General features: G+C 33.5%; 2 protein-coding genes and 1 long non-coding RNA gene across 10 annotated transcripts in view; 2 read left to right on the forward strand and 1 right to left on the reverse strand.

Annotated features, from left to right (window-relative positions):
• Window positions 1–1,272, reverse strand: part of LOC126883320 (gastrula zinc finger protein xLCGF3.1-like) — an 84,261-nt gene extending 82,989 nt beyond the window's left edge. For 2 of the 8 annotated variants that reach the window (XR_007697608.1, XM_050648696.1), the window contains exon 1: window positions 1,043–1,265. Coding sequence is in view for 7 of the 8 variants with exons in the window: in XM_050648696.1 (XP_050504653.1) it covers window positions 1,043–1,181 (139 nt within the window). In the remaining variant the exon portion in view is untranslated. Of the gene's footprint in view, window positions 1–1,042 lie in introns of all 8 variants that reach the window. The other 6 variants (XM_050648697.1, XM_050648698.1, XM_050648702.1 and 3 more) reach the window with 5 other exon arrangements.
• A 131-nt stretch (window positions 1,273–1,403) lies between these two features.
• Window positions 1,404–3,028, forward strand: LOC126883322 (uncharacterized). The gene is made up of 3 exons (XR_007697609.1): window positions 1,404–1,554; window positions 1,639–1,787; window positions 2,759–3,028. It is a non-coding gene; the product is annotated as an uncharacterized LOC126883322 (long non-coding RNA).
• A 7,677-nt stretch (window positions 3,029–10,705) lies between these two features.
• Window positions 10,706–11,918, forward strand: LOC126883323 (mitochondrial GTPase 1). The gene has a single exon (XM_050648704.1). The coding sequence runs from the start codon at window positions 10,908–10,910 to the stop codon at window positions 11,862–11,864; it is 957 nt and encodes a 318-aa protein (XP_050504661.1). The 5' UTR covers window positions 10,706–10,907; the 3' UTR covers window positions 11,865–11,918.
• Window positions 11,919–18,176: the final 6,258 nt, after the last annotated feature.

The following is an 18,176-nucleotide window of genomic DNA, read 5'->3' on the forward strand; positions in this document are numbered from 1 at the left end:
ACTGGACATAAACTTTACTTAAATTATCGAATATGAGCCTTTAGAGAACCCAGAATATTATAATTTCCATTCAAAGGACACAGCACACATCTTATGGAAAATATAATGACACTCAAATGAAATAAAATTTACATGAATGAATGCATCCTGAAATTTCAATAATTTGATACCATTGTGCCAACTCTGTATTTTGATTAACAAGATCTTGTGATTCGCTTACTCCATAAATCTTTCTCGAGGGATTAAGGCAAAGGCTTACTCTTATCTTTTCCTATTATTATTGATAATAAAGTAGGTATAATTTGGTTAGTTGTACCACCTGTAATCGGCTTAAGTTAGTGGTGAATAGCCGCTAGATTAATATTATTTATGAATGCCAATTTTATGGACTTCAAAATGCAATTTCGATAAACTTTAATCACAATTAATGCACTAATTAAATTATTAAAATTTCAGGACGTATCTATTCATGTAAATTTTATTTCATTTGAGTGACATTATATTTTCCATAAGATGTGTGCAGTGTCCTTTAGTCAATTGTGTTCCATTTATGTAGCAATAAAGGTGAGAGACATGGATGGCTCACATCAGATGTTGTTGATGGCTTATCTGTTCTTATTTGATGAAATCAAGGCGTTGGGGTTACTTGCGAATATTGCATTACTTTATAAGTAATTGTTGAACACATAATTTGAGAAGTGTTATAAATAACCCAGTATGTCTTCCTTTGAAGCTAAACAAGCTCTGATAAAAGACTATAGGATGAAGTAATGTCAGATGAAGATATATTAGTATTAGCGTTGATTGAGGTATTGGGAGTATACCCAATACCTCAATCAACGGTATTAGTAACACGTTGGAAACAGTGATTTATATCAGTGCTTATATTCATTTATATCAGTTTGTTGGAAGCAGTGATTATAAAACAGATTAAAGTTTTTGTTTGGACTAAATATTAAAATATCCTATTTTAGTGATACAGATGCTAACGTGTTAACGTTATATGCAGAATATTTATTATTTATTTGGCTTTCCTCCTTACCTGGTTTATTTTCCTCTGGTTCATCTTTTATGTCTGGTAGATCTGTTGATGTCGATAACTGATTGTCCATATATTTTTGGTCATATTCATCCAACTCTTCCTTTTCAACTTTAACATTAACTTCCACTTTCATATCCATATCTAATAAAAATAAAAAATAAAATAAACAATAACTTGAAAAGAAAAAATGCAGATTATTCTTCTCAATTCTTCTTCTCTTTTTCTTGAGATGACAGATTGTGGATGACAGATGAGAGAGGAAATACTACGAAACCTTAATTCGCACACTTGATCCAACGTTGCCGAGTCACTAAAATCTCAATATTTGACACCAATTTGACAATTGACAGATTATCTTTTAAATGTAAATAAATAAATGTAAATTAAATAGTTATCCTAACTGAACAAAACAAAGTCGGGAACAATGGATTAATGGATATGTAAAAGCCATAAGGAGAACAGAACTAAAATTAAAATATGAAAGAATATGCAATAAACATTGTATAAAAGTGGTAAGTAATTCAATTAATAAGGTTTTTAAAAAATGTCTACAATAATAAAGATGTACCTGGTAATAATTCAAACTTAATTATCAGGAAAGCCAGCCACTTTAAAAAGATATTCCAAACTAAAACATGGGTTACCAAAGCAGGCAATAAAAAGAAAAGGTGATCTAGAATGCAAGAGAAGAGCTGATGAAAGAAGTAAATGTAAAGAAAATAATGAAGAGACTTCTCTCGACCATGTAAGTATAAGATATTAAGATATAGTTTATTACAATATGGTTAGATGCAAAGCTCACCATGTTTTAATGCATATAGCCTAAACTGTCCTTCAATCTTTTTCTAATGGTGCTACAACCCGCCTTTGTGAGTCTTGGTGTGCTTAACAACATTCTGCCCTGCAGATACTTTTCTGATGTTCATGGTTTTAAGATCCCCCTCTATATCGTCTATCCATCTTTTATGGGCCCTTCCTCTTGTTCTATTTCCTTGGGGCTTCCATCTCTGGATTACTTGTACAGCTCGATTATCTGGCATTCTTTCTGAGTGATCAAGCCAATTTAGTCTTTGAGATTTTACAATTCTAACAATATCTGCGCTCTGCATTAGTATTATCCAGCTCGTGGTTCATTTTAATTCTCCACAAACCATCACTGCAATGTGTAGATTTGTTTTGTAGATTCTAAGGTTAGACTTAGTAACTTACTTTTCGTCAAGTCTTTGTATGCATAAAATCACTTATTGCTGCTTAATCCATGCTTTTCTTGACTGGCGTTGTTGTCATTTATTATTGAGTCTGGGTAGTGAAAATGGGAGGCATATTCGTAGGTATGGTTTTCTACCTTCAGATGTTCATGTTGATTTTACTTTGTGCACTCTATATATTTTGTTTTACTTTCATTTATATATAAACTAAACATAGTAGCTTCCCATTTCAGATCTATAGCTTTTTCTTTTAATACCTTTTTGTTGTGGCTTATTATGGCAACTGCCCTTATATAAAACTAACTAAACTAACCTAAACCTTATAGGTATAACTGTCCTAATATTAAAATACCCTTCCCTTGATAGTCCGACAGGTATGGGACCAAAAGGTCAGACTACCGAGCATGTCGGAGTATCAAGTGTGTACTGTACTTTTGTGGTACTTTCCACATTTGTATGATTTTTATGGTACACAACGTAACATTTTTATTTATGTATTTGTTTTTAGGAACAAACACCAGCTATTTTATATATGTAGAAAAAGGAAAAACTGCTGGAACTTTAATTTAAAGGCTTTTGACTAGTGAAGATTTGGATAAACAACAGGAGTTACTTTGGGCTATAGCTACGTGCAAATTTATTTTCTTGTGGCTTCCTATGTTTATTCTTATTAACTATATCTACACTTTGATATGTTTTAGTCGCATGAAGATTTTATAGTTTATTATTTTATGTATATTGTTATATTTGTGTTGAATAAACATTATTATTATTATTATTACCTTAATTTCCATTAAATAAATTAACTGTAATCAATAAATCGTTTTTAATGTTGATAAATAAATTATCAATAATGATTCCCAAATATTTTATTTGTTTGACAACTTCTACAAAATAATATTTCGTAGTAATAATCAATGCTTTGGTTTAAGAAATAGACAACTTAGAATAGAAATATGCTTTATTGTCATGGAAAATTGTACAATTTTATAGACAATGCTTACAGAGTCATAAAAAATACAAAACAATAACAAACACAAAAATCAATAACAAGTTTAACTTGAATTGGTGCTCTACACATATTACATATTATTGAGTGAAAAACACTTTAACCCATTGATAACAAAAACTTTCCATAGAAGGCCACAATTTTTAAATCATAAATTGTAAACGGCGTTTGTTTCTTTTAATTGTAAACGGCGATCATATTCTACTGCTTATTATTTTTTTCTGTTATAACACCCTGTATAGCATATATTCAAGTATTGTTATACTTTGTATTAGAGGTATTTTCTTAAACTGTGTAATTGATTGCACTTGATCAACTTCATGTTTGCAAAATAAATTCGGTACGACTATATACGTTCGTTTTATTGTAATCCTTAAGCCTTAAGATATTGCTTAGTTTGAAAAACACTATTTTTATATCAACTTTTTCTTTTATAAATTGATATGGTAACAACACTATCACTGCCTATTGATTTCAAAGGCGGTGATTTAGAGGTAAACGCTAAATAAACAGCAAATATGTGTCCGAGTAATATATTAAAGGTTGCCGAGTTAGGCTGTCTTTAGCTTATTCTTTCCATTTCACTCCTGTAATAAAAGTTAGTACTTGGTTCTGAATTTACCTGGTATTTACATGGCACCCAGTATCTTACCAAATTCTTTCCCCACTCGAGCCGACAATTTAAAGTAACCCTCTGTTATGGCCCAACAGAACAGGCCATGTCTGAAGTTACCCCTACGAAGCAATCTTAATTGCCGCTACGAAGCGATCTGTTTGTTTTTTTTTTCGTAAGCCACTTTCACAAAATTTCTTACAGTTCTTGTACATATATGTATATAGGTCTGGCTCCAGCGTTATGAAAAAAAAGTTGATTAAGCAAGCTGAAAATTTGTTAATAGCTTAAGGGTGTCTAGTCGGACAAACTTTGATATATAGGAAAAGGGGTTTTAATTGTGGAACAGGTTAAAAATTTGGAACTGTCAGACCACGAAAACGTCACATGTATTTTGTCCGACAGAACTTCCAATTGAATTGTTACCCTTTCATTAAACTCTCATGCAAAAATCAGGTTGCTATTTATCACCAAATGAGAATTATAAATGAGTGGAACACGTAGAATATGTCAAATGACAGGAATTATGACAGGTGATAAATAGCAGTCTGATTTTTGCATGAAAGGGTAACAAATCAATTGGAAGTTCTTTTGGACAAAATACATGTGACGTTTTCGTGGTCTGACCGTTCCAAATTTTTAACCTGTTCCACAATTAAAATTTCCAGTGTTCCCATATATCAAAGTTTGTCCGACTAGACACCCTTAACCTATTAACAAATTTTCAGCTTGCTATTAATCAATTTTTTTTTCATACGCGGGATCCTGACCTAATAGCTTAAACGCTTGAATAAACTTATTTTAGCTTGAGCTTTATCATGTATGTATATTAGTAAGACATAAATTAAACTTGAAAATATAATATGTATGACGCACGCAGTTACTGACTACCTTTAATGATTAAATTAATATATTACTAATCATTATATTATGATTGTGTCACATTGTGTGCTGGCACAATGCATCCACTTTTTTAAATTTACCGCGCATTGACTGTTACCCGTACAATTGGCAACGTTGGATCAAGTGTGCGAATTAAGGTTTCGTGAAATACTGCCCTGTGGCTGTGGCGTAAACGCAAACGGAAGCCAACCAACCACAATCAGCTTAAAAAAATTCAACAGCGAAAATTCCCACTTTTATGAAAAAATTCCCTCCCGTTCACGAAATTGGTTTTATAACAAAAATATAAGGATGAGTATGTTTTCAAAACAATATTTATTAAAGAAAATTAATGCTATCACTTATGTTTATTAATTGTGACCATATTTGTGACTACTCCTGCTCAGAGGTGTGTAACTAAGATGATCCTAAGGGGGTTACATCTTTTTGAAGGTCTCTGGGGGGTATGGAATAATAATGGTGTTAAGCGTATAGAGCTCAAATTACATCCAAAGGGGGGGGTCATACCCCGCAAAATCACCCCTGCGGTTACGCCTATGCTCCTGCTCTAACTAAACTCGAATAATTAATAATTAACACCTGGGTATAAAGAAAGAGAAAGTACCAAATAAAACAATTTTACATATGTTAAGCTGCCACCCCCTTTAGAAATTAAAAAACAACTATCTAAATATTACGAGCTATTTATGAGCTTTTCTATCCCGCAGAATAAAAATTTTGAGCTCGTTACACTGATGGGCAGGAATTAAGTTTTTTGTGGGGAGGCTGAGCGCCACCGCACTACTTAATAATAGAGATTATTGATCTTTGCGATCTTGAGAATCGATCTTTGCGGCAGAATTACGTGCTATTTATGAGCTTTCGAAGTGATATAGTTTCGATTTTTGAGCTCATCCTCTTAACCCCGCCCAAACAACCCTTAATAGATTCAACTCAAGAGAAAAAATTAAATATTGTATCGCGGATATAATTCGTGTAGCGTATAAATATGTACTAAGAATAAACTCTTAAAATACGCGCATATTTCGATTATTGAACTACGACAACCTCTTCGCAAGAAATCCTTCCCTTCTTTCCGGCTTAAGAGAGAATTGCACTTAAAATGAATATAATTAATTATTTTGCGACCACATATTTATCGTTTACTAATTTATGAGCTCGCAAAATACGCGTATTTCGATTATTGAATTTCAGAACAGAGTGCAGCCACTGAAGGTCATCACATTTACAGAATGGATGACCGATTATTTGAATAAAAATTTGGGATTAACTTCACCTTACCCTCTACTTCAAAATCTATATATTGTGCCGGTCACATGAAAAAACAAAGAATGGAATAATCACATAAGCAGAATAGGGCTTTTCATCGATTGTCATTTATTTCGAGCTTCTGTCATGTGTCACATAATATTAATATATCTACGTCATACGTCTTTGGTTTGTATCATGGTATATACGAATAACGTATGACGTAGATATATTAATATTATGTGACACATGACAGAAGCTCGAAACAAATGACTGTGAATGAATAGCCCTATGGGGGAGACACGTGTGGTCAAAAGTCAAAATAGCAAGAGATAAATTACCAGTGGCGGCTGGTCCTATGAGGCAGTTGAGGCAGTGCCTCACCAGTCTATCAATCCACTATTTACGTTATTTCTTTATCCCATAATCAATTCATTAAATACAATTTAACTTTTTGAAATTTGTTAAATAACTTTATTTTTATGATACAAAATAAAAATAGATACGGACCTGGAGAGGCAAGCCTGGGCCAGCCGGCATCGGTTCTATGTCTAGCTTACGGTTTCATAAAGAGACTAGACCGACCAGCAACAAAATTCAAACAATTTCGAACGGCGATTTAAATATCCTGCCTGAGGCGTGATTCTCTAGTGTAAAATACGATATATTAAGCGTATAGGGTCGAACTGCACCGATCTGTTTAATGGATAAAAATTATTGGATGTGTAATTTAGTATGTTAATAATTATAAAATGCAAAAAAGCAAGAGGTGTCCGATCTAATTTTCTTCAAACTATAATGAATAATAATTATTTAATTATTAAAAAATGACTTTCTATACATTAAAAAACATTCCGGCCCAGGCAGATATTATTTTAGATTTTTTGGATCATTCTAAACAAAAAACGTCGTCTTTTTTAAATTTTCTCTTAAGTTGATCGTTTTAGAGTTAATAATTTAAAACTGAAAAAAGATCGAAAGATGACGATTTTCAACGCTCGAAAACAAGAAAAAAATATCATTTTTGAAAATACAAAGTACCTAAATTCAAGTTAAACATTAGTTTATCAGTTCTTGATAAGTATTTTGGAGTTATTTCATTTTAAAGCATTGTTTTTAGTTGTTAATGCAGCCCGATCGCCCGTCTTCCTATAAGGAACCTTCCTCATTAACAATTTAAAAAATACATTTTAGAATAGAACATGGTAAACTTTTTTACCGGGACCTGATATAAGAAGGTTTGAACTTGAATTTAGGTATTCGATGATTACAAAAATAATATTATATACTCTTTATTTTGAGCCATGAAAATCTCCAGCTTTCGTTCTTTATTCAGTTTTAAACTATTTATAACTTGAAAACGATCAAACGATCAACAAAATGAGATAAGCACCACTATTGTACTCTATATTTAACATACCTACTAAATTACATATACATAATATATGGATATTATCCAATAATTTCTATTCATTAAGCAGATCGGTGCAGTTCGATCTTATATCGGATCCTCTACTATAGCGTTTTTTCACGATAGAGAGAGACTTTTTTCGCGATAATGATTTAGAACTTTGTATGCCAGTTTTTAGCTGCATAGACACGATTGAGTAATATGGTAAAAATATCAATTGAAAAATCATTTATAAAAGCACAGGATGAGAACGCTTTTATAGACGAGGTAATAGATCATTTTTCAGAACAGAAGTCTCGCAAAGTTTCTTTAATTAATAAAAAAAGAATTTAGAACTCCGTTTTCTATTTATCATTTATATTTTATGAAGTTTTTTACTAAAATAACTTTAAAATAGGAAATGGTTTGAATATATGAATTTTACGAAATAAAAGGCAGATATCAAGCAGTGAGTTTTATTTAATCTTGCTCAAGTATCCTTTCGCTCCTAGAGCATCTTCAGGGGCATTTCGTCAAAAAAAGGAAGGTATCCTCGAATGTCAATAATTGTCTGAAGTTGTGGTAACTTAAATTAACATATATCTAACAAATACTTAACTTACACTTACACAACACTGTAACGTACAAACAGATACATTTATCTGTTTGTACCTCCAACTTCAAAATGTATAAATACCAAAATTACCTGCACTCAAATTTATCTGTTCGTCCTTCGTGTAGTGTACGTCAAATATTTGTTAGATATATGTTAATTTAAGTTGCCACCACTTCAGACAATTAATGATATTCGAGGATACCTTCCTTGTTGACGAAATGCCCCTGTAGATGCTCTAGGAGCGAAAGTATACTTGGACAAGATTGAATAAAACTCAGTGCTCAACATATAGCTTTTATTTTGTAAAAAATAACTTTATTTCATTTATTTTCATTTTATTATTTTAATTTCATAATAATTAATTTTCTTTTAAGCTTTTTATATATAAAAAAAAAACAAAATTTAACCCTTAGTTTATTTAACATAAAAATCAATCTTATAATAAAACATTAATTTGTTTCTTGATTGTTTGTATTGCCCTATATTCAATAGGATTTAGAATATAAGATTGGTTCTAAAATTTTATCGCGTGTTTGTAGGTACATATATTGTTTGCGTACAATAATTTCATTTTGGCAACTGAATTTTTTCAACAAAATCAGTTGTTGTCCGTTGTTCTCATGTAGTTTCTAATGTAAATTTTGCTTAATATGGCTGTACAACGCTGATGAGACCCAGGAAGGACGAAATATGTGATGCATACTGTTTTGATATGTGGTATTAGTAATTATTATTAGCTAAAAAACTGCTACTATTAGTATGAACCTATCACAGGCTTGACCAGAAAATAATTTGTCTCTCTCTAAATACCAGCCTGCCACGTAAAATGGTATCCGAGCTTTCGTTACTATTTTTGCCAATAAAATATTTATTTAATATGATTTGCAAGGGTTTAAATAAGAACAGCAATGTTCTGTAGACGGACTCACGTTATGACGTCACAAAATTGACCTTTCGCCCATTTAAGAGAAGCTAACCACAAAAATAATATTCCTCAAGTGTAGTGTGCCTCACCATCTTGTACTAGCACGAGCCGCCCCTGTAAATCACCAATCGGTAGAATAGAAGAACTATAGATCTGCGCAAAAAATGGAGTGAAAAATGGTCCATAGAGATATCTGCATAGAGACATTCCTTCCTGCCCAGTGTAATTAACTCAAAATTTTTATTCCGATTCTGCGGGATATGAAAGCTCATAAATAGCATGTAGTTTAGCTCGTAATTTAGCGCGATGTTTAGTTCGTGGGGGATCCAGGGCCGGATTTACCGTAAGGCCAACTAGGCCCGGGCCTAGGGGCTCCGAGGTTTGAGGGGCGCCCGCGGCGCCCCGCGTTTGTTAGGCAACCGACAACACCCGTTCATGAATTGACAAAAGTTTCAAAATGAATGCTTGTTTGTAGCCTTCATAATTATTTAGGGAAGGAAAAAACCATGATGGAAATAGGGAAGTGCACTTAAAAAAAACACTTTAAATTGTTCTTCGGGCGCAGACACGGTACACACACTATCGTGGGGCGCCAACGGCCATACCATGTTGAATACACCGAACATGCGTAAACCTGCGCAAGTACGCAGGTTTACGCATGTTCGGTGTACAAATTTGCTGACAAACTTGTGGAACTTTATGCGGAAGATTTAGAGTCTGTTTTGGCAGACGAGTGCATGCACTTAAAGGAGCATTTAAAGATTTCAAATTACAAAGGTACATCAGCCTCCGAACTCAACGCTTTACTTCATAAGAAAGATTTAGGGGATGTTTACCCAAATGTGAACATTGCTGTGCGAATATTACTTATAGTATTCCAGTGACTAACTGTTTAGGAGAAAGATATCGTTTTCAGTGCTGAAACGCGTTAAAAATTGTTTACGTTTCACTACTCGCGATGAAAGGTTAAATCCTCTAGTGCTCCTCGCGATTGAAAAAAGTATTACAAAAAACTTGGATTGTGAAAATATAATAAATGTGTTTGCCGAAAAGAAGGCAAGGAAGAAAGTCTTCTAGGAACATACTTTTATTATTATGAATTAAAGTTCGATTTTCTCTGTGCTTGTATGTTTTACTCGTAAAAATAAAACTTTTAATTCACCCCTTCTATGCTTTTTTTTATTAAAGGTTAATCCTCTCATCCTATTCGTCCAAGTAAGCCTTTTAATACCCTTCCTTTCACTATTCATTTGCTCATTCAATTGGTACATATGCAGCTTTTATTGCATCGGTGGGGGGGGGGGCATCTAGGGAGGGGCGCCATTGGAGACGGGCCTATAGTGAAAAATTTGGTAAATCCGGCCCTGGGGGATCTCAAGAAGGGGTGACACTTTCGGTCGGTTTTCGAGTGTAATCTCCTGTTATATATACTGTGATTCACTCATAAGAAACAGAAAAGAGATTAGGGTTTCCCTAGAATACGTCGTTATTAAATTCGGTGATAGAATTCCATGGTTTGTGATTCTTCTCATCAAACTCGAGAAGAAAGAAAAAGAAATAACTTCAAGTTCCGATTAGTATAATTATTTAAATTGCTATTAAAGGGAGAAGATAATATGTCTTATTCTTTTCAACTATTCTTTTGATTTTTTTTTAAATATTTTACAATTAGACTGGACCAAGTATTCTCTTTAGAGTTCAATTTTTCTCGTTATCCTTTTTTGTTAAAAAGTCCCGCAAAAAGTGAAAATTCTTTCTGCTAGGCAACACCGACCGGTGAACGTAGATGACCGAGAAACGCAGCCAATTGATACATGAATCATGAATGACACACATTTAACAAATAGAAAAAAGAAGAATTTTAAAAAATTGAGGAGAATTTAGGTTATAAAAGTTCAAAACATTGATTCAAACTCAAACATGAAAAACATTTAATAATAAATTACTGAAAATATGGCTAGTAAAGTATCTCCAAATACTTTTCGTAGTGTATTTAAGACCATCGACAAAGAATTAGTGCGATGGTTTCCCGGTCACATGAACAAAGGTTTAAAACAAATGCAACATAAATTAAGATCTGTAGATTGTATTATAGAAGTTCATGATGCAAGAGTGCCAATATCTGGTAGAAATGCCGATTTTAAATATACGGTGGGTGGTATTAAACCACACATATTAGTCCTTAACAAGGTGGATTTAATAGATAAATACTATTTGCATTCAATCGAAAATCATCTAAAACAAGAATATAAACACATAATATTTACCCACTGTAAAAATCAGCAATGTCCAGGGTTACTACAAGTCTTTCCCTTAGCCCAAAAATTGATTAAGGAATCCGATAGGTACAACAGATCAAATGAAGAAGACTTCAACATTATGATCATCGGAATACCAAACGTTGGGAAGTCTAGCTTAATTAACGCTTTAAGGTCTAGATATTTAGGCAAAGGAAGAGCTACAAGTGTCGGTGCTGTCCCAGGTGTAACAAGGAGTGTTTTACATAAGATAAAATTATGTGAGAAACCTTTATTTTATATGCTAGATACACCTGGAATTCTATCGCCCAATATTTCGAGTGTCGAATCTGGTTTAAAGCTAGCGTTGTGTGCAACTGTTGAAGATCATTTTGTAGGTGAACGTATTTTATCAGACTATCTCCTGTTTTGGTTAAACAAGCATAGCCATTTCGATTATGTGTCACATTTTAATTTAACAGAGCCAAATGATAACATCTTAGATGTTTTAACACATATCGCCCAACTTAATAAGAAGACTATTAAATTTAAGGATCACACTAATAACTACGTTATTAGACCAGACTTGGATCAGGCTGCTCATATATTGTTAAGAGCTTTTCGAGTTGGTAACTTAGGGAGGGTAATGTTAGATGAAGATTTACTCAGGTAGTACTGTGCCAGTTTTTATAGTAGGTAGTATGTTTTAATAAAATTGTTATTTATATCATTGTTTATTATTTATCCAACCATTAGTTATAAAAATCCACGAGGAAAATAAAATTCCTGTAGCTGGCTGTAGGTATTCAAGGTGATGCGGTGTGCAAGTACTTGGAAGGGAAACGAGAAACGACAGTGCGCGAGTCACGGAGAAATATTGCAACTATCTTAAATAATTCATATTGTCAATTGAAATTGTCAAATTGACATATATTTCATACCTTCTGTCATTGAAGCAGAAAAATCATATATTGCTCCACAATATTGATATGATATCAGTGCCGGTTTATGCACTGGGCGCTTGGGGCGGGCGCCCAGGGGCCCGTAGGGCCCCTTCCTTTTATTAATAAAAAAGTAAAGTCCGCTAAATAATCTACATATTTTCCAAAATAGAAAAAATGACGACGAAATACCTGCGATTTTAAAATGGTCTGATTTTAAGACTGATGACTTTATAAAAACTATGAACTTTTAAACCAAACAGTGATTCCTTAGAAAATTGTAAAAAAATGTATCAAGATGGAGACAAAGCTTATTGTAGAAGATTAAATGGAAGCAACTTTTATATAGGAAAACTCAATGGAGGCAAAGAAAAGAGAGATTGGTTAATATACGACGCAAGTGCTAAAGCTGTATATTGTTACCCGTGCAAATTATTTTCAATTGAAAAAGTATTTTAACTGATTTTAGATGGACCCACTGGAAACATTTGAATAGTTTTCTCAAATATCACGAAGAAAGAAAATGTCATCTGAACTCTATGGTTACATTAATAACAAGATCATCAATAATTGGAGTTATAGACGCTGCCTTGAAAGAGCAAGTAGAACGCGAAGCTGACTATTGGATAAACGTCCTAAGAAGAGTTGTTGTCACTGCTAAATTACTTGCTTCTTGAGGACTAGCTTTTCGTTGATCCAATGACGATTTAACGAGTCGTCATAAAGGAACTTGTATATTAGGCTAAATTTGACTATTTCTTAGATGAACATTTACAACGGAATGCGAATAAATGAAAAGGTTCAGTTAGTTATGTGTCTCACCAAATTTGCAATGAGTTCTTGGAAGTAATAAAATCAAAACTTGTAGAAACGTTTGATGCTGTAAATGCTTTAGTTAAAAACTAGGGATCCATCAAACCTATGTTTTCCAGTTAAGCAATAGCAGAGACGAAAAATTAGCAATTAAAATGAAGCCAAGATATTACAGAATAAAATGGATACCTTGGAGATAGCTCCATGGACAGTGATTTGGACAAAAACTTTGGAACGAGTTAATGCAACAAGCAAAACTGAATGTGAAGAAACTGTGGACTTGTGTCAATTGGAGTAGAATTAATGACACCTATTTTGAGACTTGTTGGAGAGGTAAGAAATATGTTAAGCGAAATTGAATAGAAGCCAAAAATATTTTTTACGAAGACGACGATATCTCAAACATATTCTATACAACTGACCTTCAAAGAACAAAGAAGGGAAAAACATTTTTTGATGAAGCAGGTGAAAGTGAAACAATTAAAGGCCAGTTATAGGCCACAATATTACTCAAGATTCAAGATCTTTTAAAGAGAATTATTTTTCTTCTTCTTCTTTTTGTATAGACATGGCTGCCTGTTTTTTCAATGTGCCTCTAGTAGTTGTCGTTCCATCGTTTTCGTGGTCTTCCCACTGATCGTCTTCCTATTGGGGAACCGTCTCTCGCTGTCCTTACTACTATATTTCTTGTCATTCGGCTTATGTGGTCATTCCATTCTATTCTTCTGTTTCTTACCCAGTTATTAATGTTGTCCACCTTGCATCTCCGTCATATATCTGTACTTCTAGCTCTGTCCCATAGAGTCTTACCATCGATTTTTCGGAGGGGTTTCATCTCGGCTGTTTCGCCTGTTACATGTGTCTCCTCGGCTGTTACATGTGTTTTCTTGTTAAAAAACTGACAACGAATAGCAATTAAGGGGCCCCTAAATAGTCAGGGCCCGAAGTTAGGTTAAACCGGCACTGTATGATATGCAATTATTATATAAAGGTAAATTTAATTAATTGTATTTTGAGTGCAGTACTGCATTTTAATAACTAATTTTATTTACTACATACAATTGTTCACGTTTTCATAACAACCTGAATCTTATTTTTTCTTCTTACTATTTTTTTTTGGACTATGGCCCTGACAATTATCCAGTAACCAGGACTAATATAATTGGCCAATATAATTAAAAGTGCGAATAAAAGTACAGAGCGTAGAAATAGGGGTCGCTTTGCCGAACTTGCACGGTTCCAATAGCATAAATTACAACAATATGAAATCCTTTGTAAAATGTATAAAAATTCCCTAAATAAGAGTTACATTAAATCACATAACGTTTTCAGATTAAAAAATCCATCATCAGTGTTACTAAAAGCCAATAATATGCATGCCTGAGGACCAAAATGTTTTGGGGGTAAAAACCCTTTAAATGTTGAAAATTGTTATGATACAACTACATATTTTTATTAATAATTATGTTGCAAATCGGGGTCTTATGATCACACAAACGTGAGATATTTTTAATATTTTCGGTATTTTTGTGTACTGGGTGTCCCAATATAAGAATGGGTGCGTTCGGACGACCACAGCGGCTGGACAGCTCAGCCAGCAGTAGCTGTCAGACGTCACCGCTGGAAGCCAGCCGCTGAGAGATTTACTAAGCTTTCCCTATCACGGCTGGATACAACCACTCAGCCGATTTCTGCTGAATGCCAGCCGCTATGGTCGTCCGAACGCACCCAATGGCTCTCGTCCATATTTCAGAAACCATTTATAGTACAGCTTTGAGAAAAAATATTTATAACAAAAGTTGCCTTGGGAAAAGCCTGGAAATTATTTTCATAATTGTAGATCCACTGCTAGAGGGCATAACTGAATATCAAAAATTAAAAAATCAAAATTTTCCAAAATTTATTTAATGAAAGGGCACTGGAAATCCAATCATCGTATTCTTCATAAAATTCTGCGCATATTTGATTTCACAAGTTTAAGTCTACCTTTGCAAATAAGAGGTGGGGGTGAGTGGGAACCTTCTTATGAAAAAATTGCTGTAAGTCCGGTTCTGCTAAATCGAATTTTGCATACTTGGTCTTGTTGAAAACAGCTCTTTTTCGTCAATGTAAGTGTCTTATTTTCCAAATAGCCTAATAAATAATATGCCAGTTAGGAGGCGTTATTTCATTATTTTCTGAAATCTAGTTTTCTTTGAAAAATATTAAATATAAGTATGCATTTTTAATCCTGATCCAGTTATCTGGAAAATGTTTCTTTGTTTTTCCATAGCACACGACTTTTCCTTAACTTCGTTTACTAGTGACATTAACAGTTGTTTAAAATTTACACGTTTCTTAAGATATCTCGAGATAGAAAAAGGTATCGACATGCGGTTTTCAGTATTATGTTGCTAATTTGGTCTAATTTTGTAATCAAGGATTAAAAATGCATACTTGTATTTAATATTCTCCAAAGAAAACTAGATTTCCGAAAATAAATAAATAACGCCTACTAACTGGCATATTACTCATTAGGCTATTTCGAAAATAAGACTCTTACATTGACGAAAAAGAGCTGTTTTCAACAAGACCAAGTATGCAAAATTCGATTTAGCAGAACCGGACTTAGAGCCATTTTTTCATAAGAAGGTTCCCGCTCGCCCCCACCTCTTATTTTCAAAGGTAGACTTAAACTTGTGAAATCAAATATGCGCAGAATTTTATTAAGAATACGATGATTGGATTTCCAGTGCCCTTTCATTAGGTAAATTTGGAAAATTTTGATTTTTTAATTTTTGATATTCAATTACGCCCTCTGGCGGTGGACCTACAATTATGAAAATAATTTCCAGGCTTTTACCGAGGCAACTTTTGTTATAAATATTTTTTTCTCAAAGCTGTACTATAAACGGTTCCTGAGATATGGCCGAGAGCCATTCTATTGGGACACCCGGTACAGACATATCGAACTTCAACCTGTTTAAGATTCACATGAACGTATATCCACCTGCTTTAGTTCTGATTTGCAAATGCTTAAATACCTATGTATAACGTTCAACACCCGATATGTCTGTACACAAAAATAAAGAAAATAAAACAAAATGTATAGCTATACATTTATGTGATCCTAAGCCTCCGAAATATTCCTTGACCTGGGTATAACCCAGGGCAACACAGAACTCTTCCCACGTGGGTGGTTGGAATTTAAGAATTGAAACCTTACATATTGGAGTTAATAACATAATGAGTTGGACATTTAATTCCAATATGTTAGGTTACAATTCATAAATTCCAACCACATCGGAAGAGTCCTGCTGTGTTGTCCTGAGTAATATCCCAACATCACTAAATATTTAAAGGGTTTTTATATTTTCAATATTTAAAGGGTTTTTACCCACAACATTTTGGTGGCTTAGTCATGCTTATTATTGGCTTTTATTAACACTGATGATAGATTTTTTAATCCGAAAACGTTCTGTTATTTAATGTAACCCTTATTTAGGGAATTTTAAATCTGTATACCTATATGCCGGAGGTAAAGGGCACTATGTCCATTTTTGTCAATTTTGGGATTATACTACAGTTATAATAAACTTTTAATTCTCCACACAGAGGTATAAAGCACTATGTCCTACTTTATAAAATAACAAAGATAAGCACTTTATAAAAAGTATTATGTCACATCTTGTTTAGTGGCAGAGGGCACCATGTGGATCGATGGTGCCCTCATGGTTGAAGGAAGTTACAAAATAAATCCAGTATTAAACAAGCAGGGTAAAGTATTACACTTTACCCTGTAATGTTTGTCATGAAGGAGAAACACATTAAAGTTTAACATTGTATCATGCATTTTAATAGTAAACATCTAGTACCATGACCCAAAAGAGCTTGATGAGGTAAACAGTACTATGTCCACTACATTGTGTTTTAATTTTTGAAGTTATACTTCTTTAGGCGCGATTGAGAGTAAAATTTTTCATAAATCTGCGCGCATGCGCACACAGACAGTATGGCGTTTAGTTGCTAATCTTTCAAATTATGTATCAGCGCAAATAAGCCATTAAAATAATATATTAGTGTTTTTTAGTAAATGTATTATTTATTATAATTTTGTGTCTTTGGATTTGTCTTCCTTGGGCGTAAAATAATAAAAAATATCTATTTTTATATTTCACTTGTCACCGTGATGTGTAATTATGTATATCTGAAACTTAAGTAACATGCGCCTTGATGGCCTGGTTGGTAGAGCATTGGACCAGAGATCGAGATATTGCGGGTTCAAATCCCGGACGATTCATACTTTTTTCTTTTTTTTTTAATATTTGGCATTGTTTAATTTTTGGTAATTATTGTTAATTTTTTGTATTGTAACTGTTAAGTATATTTATTTCGTTGAAATTATATAATAGAAGTATAACTTCTTACGTGCGTACAAAGTACACACACACATTCTTTTTTTTTTTATTAAAAATAAATCAAGTTTAGTAGTATAGGTAGTGCTGTTTCACATTATAAGAGTTTTGACCGTACGATGGTTGAAATTTACATAGGGGCTCGCCCTTCTCCGAACGTTACAAGCGGTGAAGGGAGAAAATCCCATATGATTGCCCGAGCCACTATGTAGATTTTAACCATCGCACGATCCAAATTCCTATAATGAGAAACAGCGCGTACAATTTTGAAAGTTAATAATCTGAAAAATAAATTAGACAAGGGATTGTGACATACCTAATGTGTATTAACATACATCCTGTGAATTGTGAATAAAGAAACACAAAAATAAACTTAAAACGCTTCTCCTGTAAAATTACAAAGGACCCCGCAGAAACCTTATGGGAAATGGCTCTCTGTCAAATGCTCTGAAACTTTGGGTTATGGTAGTCCTTGATGTGTAGATCAAAAGACTCAATAGTCCCCTCGCCTAAAAAAATGATGGTTTTACATTCTTCTACATCTGCGCAAGGACAAAGTACCCTAGATAAATTATAGAAACGGTCTAATATCTCAATTGCTCAATTGGTCAGACTTTTTAAATATACACTCTCTTGCATGTACCTACTTAACTTACCTTATCTTAATATGACAATTTCGGGTATTTTTAAGGATAGATTTTTTTTCGGGCCCCCCTTAACGAACGCCCCTGTGTTAAGAGCCAATATATGGTAGAGGCACATCTACAGGGTACCAGGCTTCTCCCCATATGATAATCTGACGCGCTCGAGTAACTGCAAAAATCGCCGCTTGGGCTC

The sequence above is a fragment of the Diabrotica virgifera genome, chromosome 4, assembly GCF_917563875.1.
Source record: "Diabrotica virgifera virgifera chromosome 4, PGI_DIABVI_V3a".
Lineage (NCBI taxonomy): Eukaryota > Metazoa > Arthropoda > Insecta > Coleoptera > Chrysomelidae > Diabrotica > Diabrotica virgifera.

Coding starts and splice junctions, on each gene's coding strand:
- LOC126883323 (XM_050648704.1), top strand. CDS start 10,908: ATGGCTAGTAAAGTATCTCCAAATACTTTTCGTAGTGTATTTAAGACC.